This window comes from Manacus candei, unplaced genomic scaffold, assembly GCF_025592945.1.
Source record: "Manacus candei isolate 608988 ecotype Guabito, Panama unplaced genomic scaffold, ASM2559294v1 h1tg000150l, whole genome shotgun sequence".
NCBI lineage: Eukaryota > Metazoa > Chordata > Aves > Passeriformes > Pipridae > Manacus > Manacus candei.
The window spans coordinates 1,178,053-1,197,207 of NW_026138198.1; the positions used below are offsets into that span (position 1 = coordinate 1,178,053).

The following is a 19,155-nucleotide window of genomic DNA, read 5'->3' on the forward strand; positions in this document are numbered from 1 at the left end:
TGTTCTCTGGCCTCTCCCGCGGCCCCTCAGCTCTGACTGCGCTCGCTCTTTGCCAGATCCAGGCCGGGACCGCCCAGAAGAGCAGGACCGCGCCCGTGGCCGCTTGCGCAGGGCAGTTCAGGTACCTGCAGCCATCCCCCCCTGGGCTGGGCCTGCTGTGCCTGCTCCGCCCGGCACCGCTGTCAGAGCACTCCATGCCACTTCCCTCTCTTCCCTGCCCTTTCTTCTCCTGCAGAGGTTGCTGAAATTCGTGGGAGTTCGGCGCAGAACAGCCACGACCGCACCGCCCGAGCTCCCGGCACAGCCTGACACCAGCGCAGCCGAGCTCGAGGCGGAGCCGGATGTCAGCACTGCACCGAGGGACTGTGCAGCCAGCGGTGACATGGCACTGACTCATGTCACAGCAACCTTGGACACGGCAGCAATTGATGGCACAGAAACCACCGACATGGCAGCCATTGATTGCGCAGCCACCGGTGACACGGCACCGGTTATTGGCACAGACAGCGCCGAGATGGCACAGCTCGAGGGCACAGCAACCACTGACACGGCAGCGCAGCCCGCGGTGGAGCCTGATGGCAGCACTGCACCCAGTGACTGTGCAGCCAGCGGTGACGTGGCACCTCTGGATTGTGCTGCCAGCGGTGACATGGCTCTGACTGATGGCACAGCAACCTTGGACATGGCAGCCAGTGATTGCACAGCCACCTGTGCCATGGCACCAACTGATGGCACAGACACCGCTGAGATGGCACAGCTCAAGGGCACAGCAACCAGTGACACGGCACCGGTTAATGACATGGACATCTCTGACATGGCACCGATGGATGGCACAGTCACCTGTGACACCGCGCTGGCCGACACCGACACAACCTCTGATACGGCACCAGCTGATGTCGGGGCCAAATCTGAGGACACGACTGAGGGCATTGCAAGCACTGACTGCACATCCACGCCGGCACTGCTCTCTGCCTTCCAGGTCCTCGACTATCTGGACGTGAACACCTCTCCCGACAGTGTCCTGCAGATCCTGGCAAGGCACCTGCAGAGCCAGTGCCCAGAGAGGCGGCGCCTGGCTCTGCGAGGGCTCCTGGTGCTGAGCGTGGATCCCTCCATGGTGAGAAGGGGGCAGGGGATGAAGCCACACGGGCAGCCTGGGGCTGGGGAGGGCAGTGGCTTGGCCTTGGCTGGGCTTCAGGAGCTGTGGCAGCTGCTGCCAGCTCTCCTGCCTCCATCTCCAACTGCCCAGGCCCCGTGGGACAGGCCTTTGGCCTCTGGGCCCCGGGGCAGCAGCGTGGGCTTGCAGTGGCAGAGTGGGGTTGGTGGGGCAGCTCTTCAGGGCTTCCCAGCACAGCCTTGTGTTCCACCCAGGCCAAAGACATCTGCAGCCTGTCTGAGCCCCTCCTGGAGCTGCTGCGGGATGGAGATGGAGAGCTGGTGGCCATGACCCTCTCCGTGTTCCGGAATGTGCTCCAGGATGGAGACAACAGCGATGAGTTCAGCTCCACTGCCCCGAGGCTGGCTGAGGCGCTGCGGCCAGTCTTTGACCATGTAAGGGTCTGTGCCCCCAGCCACAGGCACTGGGTGCTGCCAGGAAACTTGTGGAGTTTCAGGGCCTGGAGCAGGCAGTGCTGAGGTCTTTGTGTGTTCTTTGGCCCCAGGACAACAGCCACGTGCAGCTGCTGTCCATTCGCCTCTTCCGAGAGGTGATGGAGGTGCTGGCGGAAGAGGGAACAGAGCCCTGGGAGATGCAGGTGCGCCAGAGCCTGGTCCCACTGTTCTTCCGCTGGCACGACGAGAACCAGCGTGTGGCAGAGGTGAGCACTGCTGGGCTCTGGTGTCCCCGGGGCAGGGGCTGGGCTGCCTCCTGCCCTGGGGCCTCAAGGGCTCAGGCCTCCTGCTGCCCTTGGAGCAGGGACACAGGGGCTGTGCCCTGGGCTGCGCTGCCATGTCCCGCTCTCTGCTGCTCTGCAGGCCGCTCGGGAAGCGCTGCTCTGGGCTACAAGCTTCCTCCACAGGAAGGACCTGGAGCAGCTGCTGGAGACAGAGCAGCCCTTCAGGTTCTGTGACTGCCTGGTAAGGACGAGCATGGAGGCCCAGCCCCAGGCTGGAGAAGTCCCCAGCCCCTGATGCCCAGTGCGTGGGGCTGGCCCTGTGCCCCTGCCCACTGCTGCAACCACAGACACCCCCCTGCTCTCTGCAGATGGAAAAGGACATCAGCCACAGGGGCGAGCACCTGCAGCAGGCCCTGCCCTACCTGCGGAGCCCACAGGAGCCCCTGCGAGAGGCGGCCGTCAGGTTCATGGGTGAGCCCCAAGGCCGTGGTCCCTCCCCGCCCCGCTGCAGCTCGGCCCCAGCCCCGGCTGCTGCAGCGGCAGCAGGATGGGCCCAGGGATGTGCTGGGGAGCCCCGAGTGCCCTGGCGGCTGCTGCCGCCCTCTGCCAGCCCAGCCCCGGGGCCTCCCCATGCGGAGCCCCTGGGCCCTGACAGCCTCTGTGTTCCCAGGGGTCGCCGGCTGGCACATGAGGGAGTGGCAGCAAGACCTGTGGCCCATCCTCAAGGGTGAGTGAGGGCAGAGGGGCCTCCCTGGGGGCTGCCGGGGACCAGCACAGACCCTGGGCAGGGAGCTGCAATCCCTGCCCTGCCTGCACAGGGCTCTGCTCCCTGCACACCGTGGCCAGAGCACACACACATGGCAGGGGCAGGGTGCCCATTGGTGCCCAGCACCTTCCCGCTCATCCCCTTGGCCCCTGCTCCCTCCTGGCCGTGTCAAGAGCTGCCTGGCATGGCCCTGGCAGGAGGGGCTCCTGGGTCCCTGCACAGCCACGCTCTGACCCCAGCTCCCTTCCTCTCTCTTCCAGGCCTTACAGCCATGAGCGAGGACGACTGCCCCTCCGTCTCCAACATGAGAGCTGCACTCGTGGCCACTTACAGCCGTGCCATGAGAGCTCCACCTGCTCCGCTGAGACGACCAATGTCCCTGCAACAGCCCCCCACCACAGCCCAGGGACCACTTCTCAGCGCGGCTGCAGCTCCAGCTGATGCTGGGCCCAACTGAGCCAGCCCGCAAGGCCAGGCAGCTCCTGGCCTCTGCAGCCCCAGGGACGGCTCCCTCCTTCCATTCCCTTCTCCTGACCCCACTTCATCCTTCCCCTTGCCCTGATGTTAATAAACCCTGGCTTTCTCCCCTTATCTGCGTCTTTATCTGTGTCTTAGTGCAACTGAAAGGGCACAAACCCTCAGCCCTGCAGCTCACGGGCCCGCTCCTGCCTCTCTTTTGCCCCCTGCACTGTGGGCAAACACCCTGGGACACGGGCACTTCAGGCTGCAAAGGGGCCTGTCCTGAAGGGCCACTTGCACAGCTTTGTGCACTGGAAGATCTTGCTGATCTGCAGTGCTGGGTGTGCTGGGCTTCCCCAAGAAAGCTGCAGACTTGGCTCATCCCTGGGGAGGCAAGGGGCTTGCTTCCCAAGGAAAGTGCTTCCAAAAGAAGCACTCAACAGAGACTTTCAGGGCCTCCTAGAGGGTCTGCCAAAGGCTTACAAGTCCTGCGGCCTCCTTGTCTTTTTTAAGAGCTTTGTCCCGAAGACAGGCTCCGACTTTGTCCCATCGTTCCACCTCACAAACAGTGTATGGATTTATGTTAGGACAATTGTCACAAGCCCATGCTAACAGCCACTTTAAGTCCATATCTGATAGCTCTCGCTGTTGCTTCCACAAATTATGTTAAATACTTGGATTACATTCTTTTGCTCTCTGGGTAGAGAGTTCCCCATCACGTCCTCGGCTGCTTCCCTGCTGTCCAGCAGGAAGGTAACTGCAGTGCACCTGGGCTTCCTTTCAGCCCATCGTCCAGCCCAGCTATGCTACAGGTAAGACGTCCTCCCTCTGGGGTTTTATTAAAGTCCCTGTTCGGGTGCCATTTGTGGCGTGTTAAATCATGGACTCAGCTCTTTGGGGATACTGAGACCTTTCTTTGTTACAGTTGCTGCCTTTTATACCATGTTAATGTTACTATTTCTCTCATGCTTCTGCCCCCTAGTTCCCTAAGGCAGCTTTCCACAGTCTCTGCTACTTCCCACAACCAGTCAAGGCCAAAACACTCCTGGTTGATCCTAATTCACTGAATGCAGCTGCTGCTGGCTTAACTTGTTCCCACAGAAGCCCAACTGGCAGGGGAACAGAGAGGCAGCAGCTCCCTCAGCAGTGCTCCAACAGCCCCCCACAGTCCCTGGGCATGGCCCGAAATCCCCTCGCCGTGGTACCCCCAGATGCTCCATGGCCAGGTCACCAGGATCCCAGCCGAGGTCTCCTGGCACCAAGATGGGCCCTGAGTGTCCCCGGGCTGCTTCCCCAGTCTCCAAGCAAGATCTGCCTGGCACCCCTGATTTGGGAGAGCAAGTCCTTGCTGTGCTTTTGGGTTGGAAGAACTGTTTCTCTTCTTTGCTGCTCTGCCTGCCTCTGCTGGCTTGCTGGGTGCCTCCTGCAGCTTTGGCAAGGAGCTCAGCTCCGGCAGCAGCCCGGCTGTGCCATCCAGGCTTTTGAACTCCACGCTGGAGACAATGGCAAACAGACTCCACCTGGCAATCAGACTCCACCTTCTAATCAGTCCACTCCATGGGTGTGGAGGGGAAGGGATGGGTGGAACCTCATGGAGGGGGGGTGGCCTCGTGTCCCTCAGGGCAGCCCCAGGAGCTCACCTGGGCAAGCCCCACAGTAGCTGTCAGTCCAAACCAGCCCGGGAAAACTGGAACAGCCACAGCTCCTGCAGCCCCACACCCAGCTCCCACTGGCAGGGACAGGGAGAACCCGGCCCCTCAGCCCGGCAGGGAAGCCCCAGAGTGGCTGCTGGGTCACAGACCCCACCTGGGGGTTGGCCAGAGGGACCGGAGCAAAGAAAACCAGGGGCACGTGTTGGCCTGGTGTGCTGGCCCTGCCACGGGACTGGGGAGAGCTGATCCTCTCCAGGGCTGCGGTGGTAGCTCCAGCATCTGTCTCTCCCTCCTTCTCCTCCTCTCTTCTTGCTGCCTCTGCTTCTCTTTCTCTGCTCCTTTCCTGATGCTTGGGGTGGTTTGGAGCTGGAGGGATCAGATCTTGATTGAAGTGTGGGGGAATTGGTTGGATGTTGCCTTAAGTGTTGTTGGTTTAGTGGATCTTGATTCAGTCTTGTTGGTTTACTGGACTTTGACTGAGGTGTTGTGATTCCTAGGATCTGCTGAGTGAGGATTGTGGTGGAACATCTTTGTCCCACTTTGTGGTGTCCTTTTGAACTTTGGCCAAGTGCCCTTATTTGCTCCCCTAAAGTAAAAAAGAAATTCCTCGGGAACAAGCCCGTGGCTTATTCTCTTGGTGCTATCTCGAGCTATTAAAGAACCCTGCATCAATATATTAAAGTAAAATTCCCAGCAAACTCCCATGAGCTGGCAGCTCCAAGGGCTTGGAGTCTTACAGGACTCCACCACTGCCCTGCCCAGCCTGTGCCAGGGCTGGACAACCCTTTCCATGAACAATTTTCCCTAATTTTAGCCAACCTGAACCTCCCCTGGTGTAACTTGAGGCTGTTTCCTCTCTTTCTGCCCCCTTGATCCCTGCGAGCAGAGCCCAACCCTGCTTTGGCTCTATCCTCCTGTCAGGGAGCTGCAGAGCCAGAAGGTCCCCCCTGAGCCTCCTTTTCTCCAGGCTGAGCCCCCACAGCTCTCTCAGAAAAGCCACTCCTCAGAAAAGCTCCCTGAAAACATCTCTCTTCCAGCCTTCTGCTCTGCAGATCCATGGGGATCCCTCCAGCCACACCTCACCATCCACCCAGCCTTTCCCAAGTGCATCCAGCTTGCTCCCAGCCAGCTGGTCGGAAGAAGGAAGCTGTCCCAACACCTCTACTGCCCATAAACCTCTGTTCTCCTGAAGAAATGAGAAATGGGCTCTCTGGGGACAAAGCCAGCATCCTTGGCATCCCACTGAAGCACACCTGGAGGGCACCGACCCTGCGGTGACAACCCCCTGGTGACACTGTCCCCCTGCAGCCACTTGGCTGCCTGGGAGGGACAGGTTTGTCCGGAAAGTTCTCAACTCATTGCAAGCCCAAGCAGCCCCAAGTGCATCCCTGACAATTCCTCCCGTGTACTGCTGACAGCTGCTGCAATATTGCTCCTGTCAAGCAGCATTTAAGTCCCCTTTTCTCCCCAGCTCAGGTTCTCTGTTAGTTCTGGGCAATCCTATCACTGCCAAGCAAAGCCCTCCCTTCCTCTACTCCTAGAGATTGGATGAAATTCCTGACTGGGAAGGTGCTGAGAGGGGTGTGTGGGGTGTGGGTGTTGATGTTCCTTCTGAAATGCATTTTAGCTTCAGCCGTGATCATTCTGAGTAGTTTTATTTTCCCCTGCTTTTAAGAGTCCTGTTATTATCCCCTCCTGCAAAAGCGTTTGCAAACCAATCAATGCCCAGATTTTTTGTCTCTGTTCATGTTTGGAAGTTGACTCTCAATGGACCACATGAAGGCAAGTGAGCTGCAGGTTTGAGATGGGAAGCAAACTTCCAAATAGTTTTTGGGTCCTCCCAGTTCAGTGACATTGGGAAATTTGCAACTTCTTTCATCTCCTTGTGTTGAGGAATGGGAAGTCAGGCTTTCCTGAATGTAGCATTACTCAATGCCAGATTGTTCTGGGCCTTGCCAGCCCAGGTGTTTTTGTGCTGCAGGTCAAGCCTTCCATGAAGAAATGATGGCAGGAAGGAGCCACAGCTTCTGCTTTGGCACAGATGCCAAGCCTTGCCCCCAGTGGCTGCAGCCGCTTTTGGGAATGGATTCCTTGGGAGCTGGGTCAGGTTGGCCGGGCTGGGGGAGGCCCCAGGGCCCATGGCAGTGTGTCACAGGGCCCTTTGTGACACGGTGGCCGTCGCCCAGGGGATGGGCCGGTGTCCTTTGTGACCCGTGGGGATAAAGGTGTCGGCGGCAACGCGGCCACGCCACCGTGCTCGGAGCGGGCGACTGGGCAGGACGGGACAGAGCGGTGCTGTGAGGAGCCTCCTCGCAGCCAACTCCTTTCTCGTCGACCAGGAGCGTTTCTGAGAGTTCTTTTTTCATCAACTTCCCTCGAGGCCACAGCACAGGAGTTGGGGACCCGGAGCGTTTCTGAGGTGACCCCACTCCCTGTGGGAGTGGCCCTCGAGGCCAGGCCACGGGCCTTGGAGTCCCGGAGCTTTTCCGAGGAGTCACCAGTGGCTGTGGCAGCGGCCCTTGAGGCCATTTTGTGAGAGCTTGCCACCAGGGGCTGTTCCAAGTCATCAGCAGCCCCTGTGGCAGTGGCCCTCGAGGCCATTTGTTGAGACTTTGCCACCAGGGGCTGTTCCAAGCCATCCCCAGTCCCTGTGGCAGGAGCCCCGCAGGCCATTTTGTCACACTTGGCCGCCAGGGGTTTTTCCCAGGTTTCTCCCCCGCAGGTGCCCTCCAGACCAGACTGTGCCATGGCGGGGGGATGCTTCGGCCTGTGCCGGCTGCTCCGGAGGAAGAGGAAGAACAGGAGAGGCCCTGGAGCTGGCCCAGCACAGGAAGAAGAGGAGGAGGTGCAGCACTTCCAGCCACTGCAGCAGGGTGAGTGCTGGAGCTGGGCCCCAGGGATGGTGGCTGCAGCCAGCTGGGCCCCTTGCCGTCCCCTCTGGACATGGCCAGGGAAAGGGAGGGGAAAAGGGGTCCAAGGCTGATCCCCCCGGAATCCGTGCTCCCTCCCCTGGGCATCCCAGGGCTGGCCCTGCCTGTGGAGCACAGGGCTGGGCTGTGTTCTCTGGCCTCTCCCGCGGCCCCTCAGCTCTGACTGCGCTCGCTCTTTGCCAGATCCAGGCCGGGACCGCCCAGAAGAGCAGGACCGCGCCCGTGGCCGCTTGCGCAGGGCAGTTCAGGTACCTGCAGCCATCCCCCCCTGGGCTGGGCCTGCTGTCCCTGCTCCGCCTGGCACCGCTGTCAGAGCACTCCATGCCACTTCCCTCTCTTCCCTGCCCTTTCTTCTCCTGCAGAGGTTGCTGAAATTCATGCGAGTTCGGCGCAGAACAGCCACGACCGCACCGCCCGAGCTCCCGGCACAGCCTGACACCAGCGCAGCCGAGCTCGAGGCGGAGCCGGATGTCAGCACTGCACCGAGGGACTGTGCAGCCAGCGGTGACATGGCACTGACTCATGTCACAGCAACCTTGGACACGGCAGCAATTGATGGCACAGAAACCACCGACATGGCAGCCATTGATTGCGCAGCCACCGGTGACACGGCACCGGTTATTGGCACAGACAGCGCCGAGATGGCACAGCTCGAGGGCACAGCAACCACTGACACGGCAGCGCAGCCCGCGGTGGAGCCTGATGGCAGCACTGCACCCAGTGACTGTGCAGCCAGCGGTGACGTGGCACCTCTGGATTGTGCTGCCAGCGGTGACATGGCTCTGACTGATGGCACAGCAACCTCGGACATGGCAGCCAGTGATTGCACAGCCACCTGTGCCATGGCACCAACTGATGGCACAGACACCGCTGAGATGGCACAGCTCAAGGGCACAGCAACCAGTGACACGGCACCGGTTAATGACATGGACATCTCTGACATGGCACCGATGGATGGCACAGTCACCTGTGACACCGCGCTGGCCGACACCGACACAACCTCTGATACGGCACCAGCTGATGTCGGGGCCAAAGCTGAGGACACGACTGAGGGCATTGCAAGCGCTGACTGCACATCCACGCCGGCACTGCTCTCTGCCTTCCAGGTCCTCGACTATCTGGACGTGAACACCTCTCCCGACAGTGTCCTGCAGATCCTGGCAAGGCACCTGCAGAGCCAGTGCCCAGAGAGGCGGCGCCTGGCTCTGCGAGGGCTCCTGGTGCTGAGCGTGGATCCCTCCATGGTGAGAAGGGGGCAGGGGATGAAGCCACACGGGCAGCCTGGGGCTGGGGAGGGCAGTGGCTTGGCCTTGGCTGGGCTTCAGGAGCTGTGGCAGCTGCTGCCAGCTCTCCTGCCTCCATCTCCAACTGCCCAGGCCCCGTGGGACAGGCCTTTGGCCTCTGGGCCCCGGGGCAGCAGCGTGGGCTTGCAGTGGCAGAGTGGGGTTGGTGGGGCAGCTCTTCAGGGCTTCCCAGCACAGCCTTGTGTTCCACCCAGGCCAAAGACATCTGCAGCCTGTCTGAGCCCCTCCTGGAGCTGCTGCGGGATGGAGATGGAGAGCTGGTGGCCATGACCCTCTCCGTGTTCCGGAATGTGCTCCAGGATGGAGACAACAGCGATGAGTTCAGCTCCACTGCCCCGAGGCTGGCTGAGGCGCTGCGGCCAGTCTTTGACCATGTAAGGGTCTGTGCCCCCAGCCACAGGCACTGGGTGCTGCCAGGAAACTTGTGGAGTTTCAGGGCCTGGAGCAGGCAGTGCTGAGGTCTTTGTGTGTTCTTTGGCCCCAGGACAACAGCCACGTGCAGCTGCTGTCCATTCGCCTCTTCCGAGAGGTGATGGAGGTGCTGGCGGAAGAGGGAACAGAGCCCTGGGAGATGCAGGTGCGCCAGAGCCTGGTCCCACTGTTCTTCCGCTGGCACGACGAGAACCAGCGTGTGGCAGAGGTGAGCACTGCTGGGCTCTGGTGTCCCCGGGGCAGGGGCTGGGCTGCCTCCTGCCCTGGGGCCTCAAGGGCTCAGGCCTCCTGCTGCCCTTGGAGCAGGGACACAGGGGCTGTGCCCTGGGCTGCGCTGCCATGTCCCGCTCTCTGCTGCTCTGCAGGCCGCTCGGGAAGCGCTGCTCTGGGCTACAAGCTTCCTCCACAGGAAGGACCTGGAGCAGCTGCTGGAGACAGAGCAGCCCTTCAGGTTCTGTGACTGCCTGGTAAGGACGAGCATGGAGGCCCAGCCCCAGGCTGGAGAAGTCCCCAGCCCCTGATGCCCAGTGCGTGGGGCTGGCCCTGTGCCCCTGCCCACTGCTGCAACCACAGACACCCCCCTGCTCTCTGCAGATGGAAAAGGACATCAGCCACAGGGGCGAGCACCTGCAGCAGGCCCTGCCCTACCTGCGGAGCCCACAGGAGCCCCTGCGAGAGGCGGCCGTCAGGTTCATGGGTGAGCCCCAAGGCCGTGGTCCCTCCCCGCCCCGCTGCAGCTCGGCCCCAGCCCCGGCTGCTGCAGCGGCAGCAGGATGGGCCCAGGGATGTGCTGGGGAGCCCCGAGTGCCCTGGCGGCTGCTGCCGCCCTCTGCCAGCCCAGCCCCGGGGCCTCCCCATGCGGAGCCCCTGGGCCCTGACAGCCTCTGTGTTCCCAGGGGTCGCCGGCTGGCACATGAGGGAGTGGCAGCAAGACCTGTGGCCCATCCTCAAGGGTGAGTGAGGGCAGAGGGGCCTCCCTGGGGGCTGCCGGGGACCAGCACAGACCCTGGGCAGGGAGCTGCAATCCCTGCCCTGCCTGCACAGGGCTCTGCTCCCTGCACACCGTGGCCAGAGCACACACACATGGCAGGGGCAGGGTGCCCATTGGTGCCCAGCACCTTCCCGCTCATCCCCTTGGCCCCTGCTCCCTCCTGGCCGTGTCAAGAGCTGCCTGGCATGGCCCTGGCAGGAGGGGCTCCTGGGTCCCTGCACAGCCACGCTCTGACCCCAGCTCCCTTCCTCTCTCTTCCAGGCCTTACAGCCATGAGCGAGGACGACTGCCCCTCCGTCTCCAACATGAGAGCTGCACTCGTGGCCACTTACAGCCGTGCCATGAGAGCTCCACCTGCTCCGCTGAGACGACCAATGTCCCTGCAACAGCCCCCCACCACAGCCCAGGGACCACTTCTCAGCGCGGCTGCAGCTCCAGCTGATGCTGGGCCCAACTGAGCCAGCCCGCAAGGCCAGGCAGCTCCTGGCCTCTGCAGCCCCAGGGACGGCTCCCTCCTTCCATTCCCTTCTCCTGACCCCACTTCATCCTTCCCCTTGCCCTGATGTTAATAAACCCTGGCTTTCTCCCCTTATCTGCGTCTTTATCTGTGTCTTAGTGCAACTGAAAGGGCACAAACCCTCAGCCCTGCAGCTCACGGGCCCGCTCCTGCCTCTCTTTTGCCCCCTGCACTGTGGGCAAACACCCTGGGACACGGGCACTTCAGGCTGCAAAGGGGCCTGTCCTGAAGGGCCACTTGCACAGCTTTGTGCACTGGAAGATCTTGCTGATCTGCAGTGCTGGGTGTGCTGGGCTTCCCCAAGAAAGCTGCAGACTTGGCTCATCCCTGGGGAGGCAAGGGGCTTGCTTCCCAAGGAAAGTGCTTCCAAAAGAAGCACTCAACAGAGACTTTCAGGGCCTCCTAGAGGGTCTGCCAAAGGCTTACAAGTCCTGCGGCCTCCTTGTCTTTTTTAAGAGCTTTGTCCCGAAGACAGGCTCCGACTTTGTCCCATCGTTCCACCTCACAAACAGTGTATGGATTTATGTTAGGACAATTGTCACAAGCCCATGCTAACAGCCACTTTAAGTCCATATCTGATAGCTCTCGCTGTTGCTTCCACAAATTATGTTAAATACTTGGATTACATTCTTTTGCTCTCTGGGTAGAGAGTTCCCCATCACGTCCTCGGCTGCTTCCCTGCTGTCCAGCAGGAAGGTAACTGCAGTGCACCTGGGCTTCCTTTCAGCCCATCGTCCAGCCCAGCTATGCTACAGGTAAGACGTCCTCCCTCTGGGGTTTTATTAAAGTCCCTGTTCGGGTGCCATTTGTGGCGTGTTAAATCATGGACTCAGCTCTTTGGGGATACTGAGACCTTTCTTTGTTACAGTTGCTGCCTTTTATACCATGTTAATGTTACTATTTCTCTCATGCTTCTGCCCCCTAGTTCCCTAAGGCAGCTTTCCACAGTCTCTGCTACTTCCCACAACCAGTCAAGGCCAAAACACTCCTGGTTGATCCTAATTCACTGAATGCAGCTGCTGCTGGCTTAACTTGTTCCCACAGAAGCCCAACTGGCAGGGGAACAGAGAGGCAGCAGCTCCCTCAGCAGTGCTCCAACAGCCCCCACAGTCCCTGGGCATGGCCCGAAATCCCCTCGCCGTGGTACCCCCAGATGCTCCATGGCCAGGTCACCAGGATCCCAGCCGAGGTCTCCTGGCACCAAGATGGGCCCTGAGTGTCCCCGGGCTGCTTCCCCAGTCTCCAAGCAAGATCTGCCTGGCACCCCTGATTTGGGAGAGCAAGTCCTTGCTGTGCTTTTGGGTTGGAAGAACTGTTTCTCTTCTTTGCTGCTCTGCCTGCCTCTGCTGGCTTGCTGGGTGCCTCCTGCAGCTTTGGCAAGGAGCTCAGCTCCAGCAGCAGCCCGGCTGTGCCATCCAGGCTTTTGAACTCCACGCTGGAGACAATGGCAAACAGACTCCACCTGGCAATCAGACTCCACCTTCTAATCAGTCCACTCCATGGGTGTGGAGGGGGAAGGGATGGGTGGAACCTCATGGAGGGGGGGTGGCCTCGTGTCCCTCAGGGCAGCCCCAGGAGCTCACCTGGGCAAGCCCCACAGTAGCTGTCAGTCCAAACCAGCCCGGGAAAACTGGAACAGCCACAGCTCCTGCAGCCCCACACCCAGCTCCCACTGGCAGGGACAGGGAGAACCCGGCCCCTCAGCCCGGCAGGGAAGCCCCAGAGTGGCTGCTGGGTCACAGACCCCACCTGGGGGTTGGCCAGAGGGACCGGAGCAAAGAAAACCAGGGGCACGTGTTGGCCTGGTGTGCTGGCCCTGCCACGGGACTGGGGAGAGCTGATCCTCTCCAGGGCTGCGGTGGTAGCTCCAGCATCTGTCTCTCCCTCCTTCTCCTCCTCTCTTCTTGCTGCCTCTGCTTCTCTTTCTCTGCTCCTTTCCTGATGCTTGGGGTGGTTTGGAGCTGGAGGGATCAGATCTTGATTGAAGTGTGGGGGAATTGGTTGGATGTTGCCTTAAGTGTTGTTGGTTTAGTGGATCTTGATTCAGTCTTGTTGGTTTACTGGACTTTGACTGAGGTGTTGTGATTCCTAGGATCTGCTGAGTGAGGATTGTGGTGGAACATCTTTGTCCCACTTTGTGGTGTCCTTTTGAACTTTGGCCAAGTGCCCTTATTTGCTCCCCTAAAGTAAAAAAGAAATTCCTCGGGAACAAGCCCGTGGCTTATTCTCTTGGTGCTATCTCGAGCTATTAAAGAACCCTGCATCAATATATTAAAGTAAAATTCCCAGCAAACTCCCATGAGCTGGCAGCTCCAAGGGCTTGGAGTCTTACAGGACTCCACCACTGCCCTGCCCAGCCTGTGCCAGGGCTGGACAACCCTTTCCATGAACAATTTTCCCTAATTTTAGCCAACCTGAACCTCCCCTGGTGTAACTTGAGGCTGTTTCCTCTCTTTCTGCCCCCTTGATCCCTGCGAGCAGAGCCCAACCCTGCTTTGGCTCTATCCTCCTGTCAGGGAGCTGCAGAGCCAGAAGGTCCCCCCTGAGCCTCCTTTTCTCCAGGCTGAGCCCCCACAGCTCTCTCAGAAAAGCCACTCCTCAGAAAAGCTCCCTGAAAACATCTCTCTTCCAGCCTTCTGCTCTGCAGATCCATGGGGATCCCTCCAGCCACACCTCACCATCCACCCAGCCTTTCCCAAGTGCATCCAGCTTGCTCCCAGCCAGCTGGTCGGAAGAAGGAAGCTGTCCCAACACCTCTACTGCCCATAAACCTCTGTTCTCCTGAAGAAATGAGAAATGGGCTCTCTGGGGACAAAGCCAGCATCCTTGGCATCCCACTGAAGCACACCTGGAGGGCACCGACCCTGCGGTGACAACCCCCTGGTGACACTGTCCCCCTGCAGCCACTTGGCTGCCTGGGAGGGACAGGTTTGTCCGGAAAGTTCTCAACTCATTGCAAGCCCAACCAGCCCCAAGTGCATCCCTGACAATTCCTCCCGTGTACTGCTGACAGCTGCTGCAATATTGCTCCTGTCAAGCAGCATTTAAGTCCCCTTTTCTCCCCAGCTCAGGTTCTCTGTTAGTTCTGGGCAATCCTATCACTGCCAAGCAAAGCCCTCCCTTCCTCTACTCCTAGAGATTGGATGAAATTCCTGACTGGGAAGGTGCTGAGAGGGGTGTGTGGGGTGTGGGTGTTGATGTTCCTTCTGAAATGCATTTTAGCTTCAGCCGTGATCATTCTGAGTAGTTTTATTTTTCCCTGCTTTTAAGAGTCCTGTTATTATCCCCTCCTGCAAAAGCGTTTGCAAACCAATCAATGCCCAGATTTTTTGTCTCTGTTCATGTTTGGAAGTTGACTCTCAATGGACCACATGAAGGCAAGTGAGCTGCAGGTTTGAGATGGGAAGCAAACTTCCAAATAGTTTTTGGGTCCTCCCAGTTCAGTGACATTGGGAAATTTGCAACTTCTTTCATCTCCTTGTGTTGAGGAATGGGAAGTCAGGCTTTCCTGAATGTAGCATTACTCAATGCCAGATTGTTCTGGGCCTTGCCAGCCCAGGTGTTTTTGTGCTGCAGGTCAAGCCTTCCATGAAGAAATGATGGCAGGAAGGAGCCACAGCTTCTGCTTTGGCACAGATGCCAAGCCTTGCCCCCAGTGGCTGCAGCCGCTTTTGGGAATGGATTCCTTGGGAGCTGGGTCAGGTTGGCCGGGCTGGGGGAGGCCCCAGGGCCCATGGCAGTGTGTCACAGGGCCCTTTGTGACACGGTGGCCGTCGCCCAGGGGATGGGCCGGTGTCCTTTGTGACCCGTGGGGATAAAGGTGTCGGCGGCAACGCGGCCACGCCACCGTGCTCGGAGCGGGCGACTGGGCAGGACGGGACAGAGCGGTGCTGTGAGGAGCCTCCTCGCAGCCAACTCCTTTCTCGTCGACCAGGAGCGTTTCTGAGAGTTCTTTTTCGAACAACTTCCCTCGAGGCCACAGCACAGGAGTTGGGGACCCGGAGCGTTTCTGAGGTGACCCCACTCCCTGTGGGAGTGGCCCTCGAGGCCAGGCCACGGGCCTTGGTGTCCCGGAGCTTTTCCGAGGAGTCACCAGTGGCTGTGGCAGTGGCCCTTGAGGCCATTTTGTGAGACTTTGCCACCAGGGGCTGTTCCAAGTCATCAGCAGCCCCTGTGGCAGTGGCCCTCGAGGCCATTTGTTGAGACTTTGCCACCAGGGGCTGTTCCAAGCCATCCCCAGTCCCTGTGGCAGGAGCCCCGCAGGCCATTGAGTCACACTTGGCCGCCAGGGGTTTTTCCCAGGTTTCTCCCCCGCAGGTGCCCTCCAGACCAGACTGTGCCATGGCGGGGGGATGCTTCGGCCTGTGCCGGCTGCTCCGGAGGAAGAGGAAGAACAGGAGAGGCCCTGGAGCTGGCCCAGCACAGGAAGCAGAGGAGGAGGTGCAGCACTTCCAGCCACTGCAGCAGGGTGAGTGCTGGAGCTGGGCCCCAGGGATGGTGGCTGCAGCCAGCTGGACCCCTTGCCGTCCCCTCTGGACATGGCCAGGGAAAGGGAGGGGAAAAGGGGTCCAAGGCTGATCCCCCCGGCATCCGTGCTCCATCCCCTGGGCATCCCAGGGCTGGCCCTGCCTGTGGAGCACAGGGCTGGGCTGTGTTCTCTGGCCTCTCCCATGGCCCCTCAGCTCTGACTGCGCTCGCTCTTTGCCAGATCCAGGCCGGGACCGCCCAGAAGAGCAGGACCGCGCCCGTGGCCGCTTGCGCAGGGCAGTTCAGGTACCTGCAGCCATCCCCCCCTGGGCTGGGCCTGCTGTGCCTGCTCCGCCTGGCACCGCTGTCAGAGCACTCCATGCCACTTCCCTCTCTTCCCTGCCCTTTCTTCTCCTGCAGAGGTTGCTGAAATTCGTGGGAATTCGGCGCAGAACAGCCACGACCGCACCGCCCGAGCTCCCGGCACAGCCTGACACCAGCGCAGCCGAGCTCGAGGCGGAGCCGGATGTCAGCACTGCACCGAGGGACTGTGCAGCCAGTGGTGACATGGCACCAACTCATGTCACAGCAACCTTGGACACGACACCGGTTATTGGCACAGACAGCGCCGAGATGGCACAGCTCGAGGGCACAGCAACCACTGACACGGCAGCGCAGCCCGCGGTGGAGCCTGATGGCAGCACTGCACCCAGTGACTGTGCAGCCAGCGGTGACGTGGCACCCCTGGATTGTGCTGCCAGCGGTGACATGGCTCTGAATGATGGCACAGCAACCTCGGACATGGTAGCCAGTGATTGCACAGCCACCTGTGTCATGGCACCAACTGATGGCACAGACACCGCTGAGATGGCACAGCTCAAGGGCACAGCAACCAGTGACACGGCACCGGTTAATGGCATGGACATCTCTGACATGGCACCGATGGATGGCACAGTCACCTGTGACACCGCGCTGGCCGACACCGACACAAGCTCTGACACGGCACCAACTGATGTCGGGGCCAAATCTGAGGACACGACTGAGGGCATTGCAAGCACTGACTGCACATCCAGGCCGGCACTGCTCTCTGCCTTCCAGGTCCTCGACTATCTGGACGTGAACACCTGTCCCGACAGTGTCCTGCAGATCCTGGCGAGGCACCTGCAGAGCCAGTGCCCAGAGAGGCGGCGCCTGGCTCTGCGAAGGCTCCTGGTGCTGAGCGTGGATCCCTCCATGGTGAGAAGGGGGCAGGGGATGAAGCCACACGGGCAGCCTGGGGCTGGGGAGGGCAGTGGCTTGGCCTTGGCTGGGCTTGGGGAGCTGTGGAAGCTGCTGCCAGCTCTCCTGCCTCCCTCTCCAGCTGCCCAGGCCCTGTGGGACAGGCCTTTGGCCTCTGGGCCCCGGGGCAGCAGCGTGGGCTTGCAGTGGCAGAGTGGGGTCAGTGGGGCAGCTCTTCAGGGCTTCCCAGCACAGCCTTGTGTTCCACCCAGGCCAAAGACATCTGCAGCCTGTCTGAGCCCCTCCTGGAGCTGCTGCGGGATGGAGATGGAGAGCTGGTCACCATGACCCTCTCCGTGTTCCGGAATGTGCTCCGGGATGGAGACAACAGTGATGAGTTCAGCTCCACTGCCCCGAGGCTGGCTGAGGCGCTCCGGCCAGTCTTTGACAACGTAAGGCTCTGTGCCCCCAGCCACAGGCACTGGGTGCTGCCAGGAAACTTGTGGAGTTTCAGGGCCTGGAGCAGGCAGTGCTGAGGTCTTTGTGTGTTCTTTGGCCCCAGGACAACAGCCACGTGCAGCTGCTGTCCATTCGCCTCTTCCGAGAGGTGATGGAGGTGCTGGCGGAAGAGGGAACAGAGCCCTGGGAGATGCAGGTGCGCCAGAGCCTGGTCCCACTGTTCTTCCGCTGGCACGACGAGAACCAGCGCGTGGCAGAGGTGAGCACTGCTGGGCTCTGGTGTCCCCGGGGCAGGGGCTGGGCTGCCTCCTGCCCTGGGGCCTCAAGGGCTCAGGCCTCCTGCTGCCCTTGGAGCAGGGACACAGGGGCTGTGCCCTGGGCTGCGCTGCCATGTCCCGCTCTCTGCTGCTCTGCAGGCCGCTCGGGAAGCGCTGCTCTGGGCTGCAAGCTTCCTCCACAGGAAGGACCTGGAGCAGCTGCTGGAGACAGAGCAGCCCTTCAGGTTCTGTGACTGCCTGGTAAGGACGAGCATGGAGGCCCAGCCCCAGGCTGGAGAAGTCCCCAGCCCCCAATGCCCAGTGCGTGGGGCTGGCCCTGTGCCCCTGCCCACTGCTGCAACCACAGACACCCCCTGCTCTCTGCAGATGGAAAAGGACATCAGCCACAGGGGCGAGCACCTGCAGCAGGCCCTGCCCTACCTGCAGAGCCCACAGGAGCCCCTGCGAGAGGCGGCCGTCAGGTTCATGGGTGAGCCCCAAGGCCGCGGTCCCTCCCCGCCCCGCTGCAGCTCGGCCCCAGCCCCGGCTGCTGCAGCGGCAGCAGGATGGGCCCAGGGATGTGCTGGGGAGCCCCGAGTGCCCTGGCGGCTGCTGCCGCCCTCTGCCAGCCCAGCCCCGGGGCCTCCCCATGCGGAGCCCCTGGGCCCTGACAGCCTCTGTGTTCCCAGGGGTCGCCGGCTGGCACATGAGGGAGTGGCAGCAAGACCTGTGGCCCATCCTCAAGGGTGAGTGAGGGCAGAGGGGCCTCCCTGGGGGCTGCCGGGGACCAGCACAGACCCTGGGCAGGGAGCTGCAATCCCTGCCCTGCCTGCACAGGGCTCTGCTCCCTGCACACCGTGGCCAGAGCACACACACATGGCAGGGGCAGGGTGCCCATTGGTGCCCAGCACCTTCCCGCTCATCCCCTTGGCCCCTGCTCCCTCCTGGACGTGCCAAGAGCTGCCTGGCATGGCCCTGGCAGGAGGGGCTCCTGGGTCCCTGCACAGCCACGCTCTGACCCCAGCTCCCTTCCTCTCTCTTCCAGGCCTTACAGCCATGAGCGAGGACGACTGCCCCTCCGTCTCCAACATGAGAGCTGCACTCGTGGCCACTTACAGCCGTGCCATGAGAGCTCCACCTGCTCCGCTGAGACGACCAATGTCCCTGCAACAGCCCCCCACCACAGCCCAGGGACCACTTCTCAGCGCGGCTGCAGCTCCAGCTGATGCTGGGCCCAACTGAGCCAGCCCGCAAGGCCAGGCAGCTCCTGGCCTCTGCAGCCCCAGGGACGGCTCCCTCCTTCCATTCCCTTCTCCTGACCCCACTTCATCCTTCCCCTTGCCCTGATGTTAATAAACCCTGGCTTTCTCCCCTTATCTGCGTCTTTATCTGTGTCTTAGTGCAACTGAAAGGGCACAAACCCTCAGCCCTGCAGCTCACGGGCCCGCTCCTGCCTCTCTTTTGCCCCCTGCACTGTGGGCAAACACCCTGGGACACGGGCACTTCAGGCTGCAAAGGGGCCTGTCCTGAAGGACCACTTGCACAGCTTTGTGCACTTGAAGATCTTGCTGATCTGCAGTGCTGGGTGTGCTGGGCTTCCCCAAGAAAGCTGCAGACTTGGCTCATCCCTGGGGAGGCAAGGGGCTTGCTTCCCAAGGAAAGTGCTTCCAAAAGAAGCACTCAACAGAGACTTTCAGGGCCTCCTAGAGGGTCTGCCAAAGGCTTACAAGTCCTGCGGCCTCCTTGTCTTTTTTAAGAGCTTTGTCCCAAAGACAGGCTCCGACTTTGTCCCATCGTTCCACCTCACAAACAGTGTATGGATTTATGTTAGGACAATTGTCACAAGCCCATGCTAACAGCCACTTTAA

At 60.8% G+C, this 19,155-nt stretch overlaps 1 protein-coding gene across 11 annotated transcripts in view; it reads left to right on the forward strand.

Annotated features, from left to right (window-relative positions):
- The window catches only part of LOC127463090 (maestro heat-like repeat-containing protein family member 6), a 66,157-nt gene extending 47,472 nt beyond the window's left edge, over positions 1 to 18,685 (forward strand). The window contains exons 11-17 of one of the 11 annotated variants that reach the window (XM_051772152.1): positions 8,749 to 8,886; positions 16,844 to 17,023; positions 17,134 to 17,289; positions 17,447 to 17,548; positions 17,675 to 17,777; positions 17,977 to 18,033; positions 18,333 to 18,685. In XM_051772152.1, coding sequence (XP_051628112.1) covers positions 8,749 to 8,886; positions 16,844 to 17,023; positions 17,134 to 17,289; positions 17,447 to 17,548; positions 17,675 to 17,777; positions 17,977 to 18,033; positions 18,333 to 18,529 — 933 coding nt within the window. In that variant the 3' untranslated portion in view covers positions 18,530 to 18,685. Of the gene's footprint in view, positions 1 to 2,505; positions 2,563 to 2,861; positions 3,224 to 8,748; positions 8,887 to 10,274; positions 10,332 to 10,630; positions 10,993 to 16,843; positions 17,024 to 17,133; positions 17,290 to 17,446; positions 17,549 to 17,674; positions 17,778 to 17,976; positions 18,034 to 18,332 lie in introns of those variants that run through there. The other 10 variants (XM_051772153.1, XM_051772154.1, XM_051772155.1 and 7 more) reach the window with 10 other exon arrangements.
- The last annotated feature ends 470 nt before the right edge of the window (positions 18,686 to 19,155 follow it).